Below are 8,320 nucleotides of genomic sequence, written 5' to 3'. Positions count from 1 at the left end.
TAAAAAGCTTGTCAGCTTACAGTAAAGTTCTGTTTGAAATAATTTTTGAAGGGTTTCAGTCCTCAGTACGTAAATTACATGGGCAAATTCATGCCATAAATAATACTATAGGATCTTAACCCTGAAATCAATGATGAAGCTTAAACAGTGAAGAAAGTAACAGACGATAGACAGATAGAAATGTTTGCTCTTACGTAAAGCACTGAACTCTACCAATAAAAACAACAGAGACACATGTCATATAGTTTTATTTTGATATCGTACAGTACAACTTCGATTCTGCACTGTAAGTTGAAATATTACATGTACTGGCTGAGGTGCTACTATTCGTATATGCATACCGCACCTGTAAACAGTTCACAAGTAGAAAAATACAAAACCAGACACCACTCATCAATATGTGAGGGGGAAAGAATGAAAAAAAACAAAAACAGAACAAACAGAACAAGTGGGGCTTTGTAAAGCTATAGTACCTTTTGGTGACGAAGGATTCAAAAGAATGAGGACTGAAAAAGGCAGCATGAAAGGACTTCAGGGAGCTGCTGCTGCTGCTGCTGCTGCTGCTGTTGCTGTTGTATTCTTGGAATATAAGAAGAATTGCACATAGTTGCTAAAACAAGAATAAAAACAAAGTTCGACAGATCTAAGGTCCAGTGTCTCACTGTTCTTAAAAGCTACATTTGTGTACATCAAGTGCACTTTGCACAGTTCACTGGAGACAAAACAGGAAGAACACGACCTGACGTCCTCCCAGAAGCGATCATCCATCACATGTGAGCGGCGGCAGGAATCCAGACTGCTTAAGGCATGCATTCACAATAATGTAGAGCCACGACGTTGTTGTTTGGGCGACAGTCAAAGCAGTTTGCCTGTGGAGACTTCAGAACTCACAAAAGCTACAACATGATTTGGATTCAAGAACCAACATTAGCGCTGCGAGTTTACAGAATTTAAAGTGAATTCTGACTTGACTTTGTACTGAAATCTGGAAAAATAAAACAAACGGATGAACAGTGCAGCAGTTGTGCTTCAGATTTTACAGAGGCATTAGTTTCCCCAAAAAAAGCAACATTGACACTGTGTTGACACTTTTACAACACATTAGAAATCATTACCGTGATATAATGAAGGATATTTTCTGCCACCAGTATATGACACAACATGACGACTGTATGCAAAATCAGATAAAATAATAAAACTGCTGCACTGACTTGTTACATGAGATATACAAAAAAAAAAAACTTTAATAACCAATTTTGTTCATAATTCACTCCAACAGAAATTGTAATATGTTGAGATCACGTCATAATTAAAACACACTGAAGCTTCGTCCAGCTGTTGGACACGAGCAAAGAGAGAAAGTCTCTGATAGACATTTAAACACAGAAGCTGAATCAGGGTTTGATTTAAAACTCAGTTTGAATGAAAACGGACTTTAGTTGGACTCCCAGCTTCTCCTACAAACTATATTTTACACACACACACACACACACACACTCATACACACACTCACAGTAGATGTGCACGTTCAGATCCTCATGCACTCACATTGTCAAAAAGTGCTGCGTTGTGCACGTGTGTGTTGCTGCAATCTGCACTGACTGAAGGAGTCTCATGTCACTAATGTAACACTACAACATGTTTAAGGCAACAAAGAGAACAACGAAACAGACTGAAAAGAAAACATCAGATCTGCTGGGCGAGAAGCTGCAGGAAAACACGGATGTGAGTTTATACAGCAGCTGGTGCGTCACAGAAGCAGGTGAGCAGTTCATTCGCTTGCATGGCTGATTACTGTTGGTTGAGCTCCAGTTTCAGGACCGAGTTGAGATAAAGCTTGTACCAGTTCTGACCGCAGGAGGGCAGAGGAACTCGTGCTGCGGGAAAAACTGAGGCTCATCTGCAGATAAACCGTCCTCTGAATGCAAAGAGGAACCTCTCAGCTGTACGAGCCGACACAAGGTGGCAGCAGAGGGATGAAACAGTTTGAATTCAGGTTTAAACTTCCCAACACAAGGCACAAACATATTTCACAATAACGGTAATGACTGGTTGAGTGCCAAGAAAATAAATAAAGATGTTTAAAAAGATATGATCTCTATATCTTATTTTAATTTAACTTCTTGTTTTACCGGTGATACAGCTGAGAGGTTTCCCTAAGAACCCTTTATCAACACTTCCTGACTTTGCTGTAACAATATGCAGTAATCACAGTAACATCCTGCACACAGGAGTTTAAACTGGTTTTACTACTAAACCAGCCGCTGTGGTTGTACGTTCACCTCCTGATATCCAGCATGAACATGACAGCCGAGACACCGACACTCAGAACCGGACCACGCGAGTAAGAACTTATTTGGAGCAACACCACAAAAAAACAAAGGCCAGACTCAAAGGTCTGTTTGGGCTAAAATGATTTTCAAGGCATCACAGATGCAACAAATTGTTTTAAAAAAATGATTTTACCCAACTAAGAATCAAACATGTCCAGTCATGACTACTGTAAATGCTGTACAACGATCCAAAATACTTCTTTGAGGCACAGTGATGTTCACCCGTTCTGTCTGACTTTACCTGCGGGGACATGAGGTGAAATTAAAATTCTTATATTCGTTATAAGATATGATCCCTTTTTTTTCTCATTAGAGGACAAAGAAGCGCTCTTTGGAGGGCGGAGTTATCGTCCGTCCTCAGCGCGCCTCCGTCCACATGTGCTGACAGGTGAGTGCAGACAGGTGAAGGTGGGCGTGGCCACGATGTTTCACCGCCCGTTTCTTCCCTACTGCCGACTGTTGAAGCTGGAGTTGGCGCTGCTGCAGCTTTCCTCGTAAGTAGGTGGAGGCTCTGCAACACACACAGGAGATAAGTGAGATTCATGTGGTGATATGTTGAAGGATTATAGAGAAGGAATATTCACGTCAGTGCTTCAGCAGCTACATTTATTATACATTCAGTATTATGTGCAATACCAGAAGTTTACATCCACTGTATAAAAAGACACATAACCTTTTTTTTCTCACTGTCTGACATTAAATCAGACTAAACTCTTCCTGTTTCAGGTCCGTTAGGATTACCAACATTATTTCTATTTGCTAAACACCAGAAAAATGAGAGAGAGAATTTTTAATAGAATTTTTTTATGACTTTCTGTCAGAAGTTTACATCCACTAAGATGCCTTCAAACTATTTGGGAAAGTCCAAATGATGATGTCATGGCTTTGGAAGCTTTTGATAGGTTAATTGACAACATGTGAGTTAATTGGAGGCACACCTGTGGATGTATTTTAAGACACACCTCAAACACGCTGCTTCCTTTGACACAGTGTTTGTAAACTTCTGGTTTCAACTGTTTCCTCATCATGTGTAATATTAGTGTCCTACTTCAGCTTCATAGTCAATAATGGTTTTTATTTTTATATACTACTATATGCAATCTTATTTGCAGCGTTTGTATCCAAACAGGTTTTGTCTTTAAAAGGCACAGCTGTGGTTATTGTTGAATATATGAGTTGTTTATTATTATTATTATTGTCATTATCAGCTGGTGTTTATCCTGTTTTGAACCTCAGTCAGACTCATTACTGGATCCAACTGAGGTGAAAACTCAAAAGCATAAACTCACATAGTTGTTAATGTGTTTGTGTTTTTTTAAAGAACTAACCATGAGGGTAATCCCAACTGCTGTACTCCGGAGGGAGGATGAGGGAACAGGAGGTGGGAACTGGAGTGACGTCCCCCTCGGTGAAGAACGGTATGGTGGCTCCGGTGGAGACGCAGAACAGCGGCGCCGAGGCGTCGGGCCGCCGGTGGCTGGGAGGCAGCGCCGCCCCCGGAGCGTGGCTGAAGGCGCTGGGCGACATGGTGACCGGCTGGCCCGAGGGGTCCTGCTGGGAGTGGCTTTTGGTGGGGATCTCCTCGCTGGCGATGCCGGCGGCGCACAGCTCCTCATCCGGATCCTCTTCTGCTGGCGGGGCGCTGGGCGTCACCCCCGTGGCACTGGGAGCTATGGAGGCCCCGGAGCGGTCCGGACTGGTGGGCATCGGCCTCGACGGAGACAAGTTGACGGCGATGTTGCCGATGTAGATGGGCAGAGTGACGACTGCGTCTGGAGACTTTAGTGACACCTGGAACACAAACATGACTTAGTTTAGTTCTACATTTCTATTTTATTTGTCTATTTTATTTTTCAGTTTAAATCTCTTTTACCCTTTTTTTTAAAAACCTATTTTATTTATGTATGCATTTATTTACCATTTTTATTATAATTTTTTACAATTGCTTTAATGGTTTCACTCTATTTTCTTTTATTCAAATTTTCGAACTTCAGCCGATTTTTGTTCAACTTCTAATTATTAATGTGAGTAATATATTGAGATTTAATTTAATAATCCTGTTGCAGCTACATGGACAGTTTGCCCATGATGCTGTCCAATAGTAAGATAAAACCTAAAATTAGGAAAGAAAAATGAAGCCATTAACATTAACACTCATTTCCAGCTGCTGGTAATGTTTAGTTTTACAGTTAAAAGTTTTACAGAGACAGTGTAATTTGACCTCTGTTCTCAAATCAGGGAAAACAAAAGAATAAGGACCTTTATTTGACCCAAATGCTGCATAAAATTAGTTTATTCTGCAGTTGCTCTGTTTTTTATGCTGAAAATCGACAACAAAAAAGTGAAAAAATAAAGCAGATGAAGAACTCCAAGAGGAAAATCAGCCTAAATAACCACAAAAACATTCCTATAATAACTAATAGACCAACGGGACTCTAGAGTGAGCCTATAATGAGAGTGTATCATCAATAATTCAGCGGTTCTGAATCCGGAAACAATTAATACTGTATCACAGGATGTTATCTGCCAGCATGTGGAGAGCTGCTTTGTTGAAAGTGGACCAGAAGCATCAACAGCAAGACCTGAAATCTACGATTTTGGAAGCTAAACAGGCATTAACTGTCACATAAGATGCCATAAATACAAAGGTACCACCCACCTATGGTTTAATATCACACTGACCTGTATGAAATAGTCGATGTCTATGAGGCTGCAGCCGGCCAGAGCTGACTGAGGAAGAGGAGGAACGATGATCTGCTCCCTCCACTCTGCATGTTTTCCTGCCTTCACTCCGGCTCCCTCCACCTCAGCGATGGTCCGCAGGTCGAACACAGGCCGCTTGGTCTTATAGGTCACTTTCTGGTGTGACAAATATGCACAGACGTAAAAACGATGTGACAGAGGCTTCAAAGCTCGTCACGCACCTCCAACACCAGGCTTGGATCGAGAAAACCTCTATTATTGTCTATCTGCTGTTTATTTGCTGGAACGGCTCTGATTTGATTGAAACTTTTTTTATCATTAAACTGTGAATATTTATAACGGATTCTGTGGCATTTTAGCTAAACATATGAAATACTTTCTGAGCTACGATTTCTTAGAAATCTGCCCGTCCACTCACTTTCTGCCTGTTTTTTGTATGCATTGAAGTATGAGGCTGTTTGAACGACAATATCTGAGGAACTATTTAAGATAGAAACCTGAAATTTTCACAGTTATTTCTCATCACAACATTGATTCTAAATCTGCAATATTGGACAAGAAGATCAAAAAGTCTCAGTATAAAATAACCACAACCAAACACACAGATCTGTAGGGACAGCTAGATTTTTCTAGATCATTTTCATGCCTTGACATAGATTCAGGAGTAATTTAATGTACTTGTGTGAGCCAGATTTTAATAGAAAATTTATTCCCATGATTACTGTGGAAACGGTTTGATTCGATCTAAATGATTCTTTTGTTTTGGGTTCAGTTGAGAATAAACTTCAGCATCAAAGTCGCAAATTTTGTGCAGAAAGTTAAAGTGTGAGTCCACTTATTTATAAGTATATAAGTAGAAGGACGATGCATTGAGCTGAATATGTTAAAAAATGACTGAAAACGACGATGCTTATGTACAAAACTTGAAATAGATGTAATCCTGGGCAAGTAGGTGAAAGAGTCTCATTTTGGGTGAGTTATAATACGGGGAAAAAAAGGTCCCATTTTGAGCTCAGTAAAACAAAAAAAATGACAATGCAGAAGTCAACTTGTGGTATTTTCTAAACAACACGTAGCTGCATGTCACAATAATGTAAAACATATATAGATAATATTCTTTAAATTAAATACTTGAATTAAAACTAAACTTTAATAATTTACTGTTCAGGCATGACAAGTTGCAACCAAACACAAAAGTATCCCTGAATAGTCTAATCCAAGTAGTTCTGGAGTTTCAGTTTGGTTCTCAAAATATAATGAAGGAAGTATAAATATTTTTATTAATATGGGCACATTTTGTAATTTTAAGATCCAACTTTATAGACTGGAGAAATACAGTCAGCTGTTATACTCACTGCATAAAGTCCAGCTTGTGACTTTGGTCTTAAAGGCCAAACGTGTCAAAAGTGGGTCGAAATTTCTTACTAGGAAAGTTTTACATTTACACATATCCACAGTTTATGATATAAAAAGTATGAGGCAAATCAGAGATGGTTGAGCAGAAATTTTCCCCACAAAAATTGATGATCTGAGATGCAAAGACCCAATACTATTGAGACCCATTACATTTAGTTTCCTTTGAGAAATCTGCTAATAGATAGTTTAATAGGCGTAGAGAGGCTTGATGTGAACCCATATGAAGGAATTAGTTCTATTAATGGTTATGTTTGTGTAAACAGAGATTTATAAGATATCTCTAAAAGGTCATTACCCTCAGTGGCTGATCTCTTAACTGTATTATGTAAAGGGCAACAATTATGATGATCTGGGAGTTTGTGTTTGTGGTAATTATTATTTTTCCCCCCATTTTTCTTATTTTTTTATACTGCTTTCTGTAGAAAACAGCACCTAAAAGACAAATATAACCTAATGGAACAGGTTGTGTTGGAAGACAGCCTGATGTCTGCCGACTATCTCCAGTAACTGACCTGTATGAGACTGGCCAGCACACATCCGGTGTCTTTCCCAGACTTGTTGTGGATCTCGGTGGCCAACTTGATGACCTGACCGGGGATGTAGCCTCTCAGGTCGCTGCGAGCTTTCAGCATCAGCGTCCCCGTCTTCACCAGGAGGTAGCTGAACTTCTTCGTGGTCACGGCGAAACTTGAATGCTGCAGAATCAGAGTGGCGGGATTAGCGTTTGTTTGCATGTCGCTGCCGACGTGCCGGTCATTTATCCCTGCTCTGTTCTCAGTGTCAGGAAGCTGGCAGTCGTGATGGGAAGAGAGTGAATTATAAGAAGCAGGGAGTGAAGGAGGAAATGGATTACATCCTGCTCTGTCGTGAAATCAAATAAGCCTCGACTAAGACAAAGGTTGATCAAATAAAGAAATGCATCGCGGCGCTTCACATTCTGCCGCTTCCAGGTTTACTCAGAAGGAATCCGACTGGAAGGAGTAAATAAAAAGAGAGAAAACAGGAAAGTTTGTGAAGCAAACACTCACCTCAATGTCAGGCACCTCATTGAGGTTGAGCAGGTTGAGTAGGTAGAAGGGCCTCTGGGCTTTATAGTCCTTGGAGAAGCGAGGCGTGTCGATGGCCGCCCTCACGCGGTAAATAATCTTCCCAAAGGGTCCCTCAAAGGAAGTCGGGGCGGCAACTGAAGACAGAATTTGGACAAAAAGAAAGTAAAAAGGTGAGTCTGACACTGAGGAAAGATGCTGACGTTACAGGTGTGACGGTGGAAAGTGTGGAAAGTTTATAAAAAACTATTAAAACATGAACATTTTTTTATTAAAACAAACGATATTCAAAGAAAAAGAATTTTAAGTTACAACAAATCTCACAGCAGATTTGTTAAGTGAGTAAAAAAAACAACTAAAAGAAGCAGAAAAATAAACATTAAAAGACAGAAAAAGTCATGTGTGATTACTTGATTTTGTCCTTTTTTTCCCCACCAAATGGTTGGCCGATTAATCCTATGCGTCCTACTTTCAGGTAACTATTACTACCTTTAATTTTAAGTTTAAGTAAGGATTAGCCACACATGCTGCATCTTATTTTCCTCTCAACAGTCTCTGTGATGCAGATCTTTCATCGTTTCACATGATAATACTAAAAGATCTTTTATATTAGTCTGTAAATTAAGGCAAAAAATCTTTCTTATTTTGTTTTTACACACTTGTGTAGAAGAGATCGTCTGGAATCTGGCAACCATGGAACTGAATTAATCATTACTTTATTCACTCAAGTGTTAACAAACAGCAGCCTGCTTGCAGAGATGGTAAACCAGACATCATCAGAAAAGGTAAGTTAGTTTGAAATGCAGAACAATATAAATGTCC

General features: G+C 39.8%; 1 protein-coding gene across 1 annotated transcript in view; it reads right to left on the bottom strand.

Annotated features, from left to right (window-relative positions):
• Positions 1–231: 231 nt before the first annotated feature.
• arrdc1b (arrestin domain containing 1b) overlaps positions 232–8,320 on the bottom strand; it is a 54,519-nt gene continuing 46,430 nt past the window's right edge. Inside the window, exons 4-8 of the mRNA XM_008291767.1 lie at positions 7,481–7,635; positions 6,965–7,147; positions 5,016–5,192; positions 3,662–4,124; positions 232–2,844 (exon numbers count right to left, since the gene is read on the bottom strand). Coding sequence (XP_008289989.1) covers positions 2,780–2,844; positions 3,662–4,124; positions 5,016–5,192; positions 6,965–7,147; positions 7,481–7,635 — 1,043 coding nt within the window. The 3' untranslated portion in view covers positions 232–2,779. The remainder of the gene's footprint in view (positions 2,845–3,661; positions 4,125–5,015; positions 5,193–6,964; positions 7,148–7,480; positions 7,636–8,320) is intronic.

Source organism: Stegastes partitus, unplaced genomic scaffold (assembly GCF_000690725.1).
Source record: "Stegastes partitus isolate 25-593 unplaced genomic scaffold, Stegastes_partitus-1.0.2 Scaffold761, whole genome shotgun sequence".
Lineage (NCBI taxonomy): Eukaryota > Metazoa > Chordata > Actinopteri > Pomacentridae > Stegastes > Stegastes partitus.
This window is presented reverse-complemented; position numbering and strand designations above follow the sequence as displayed.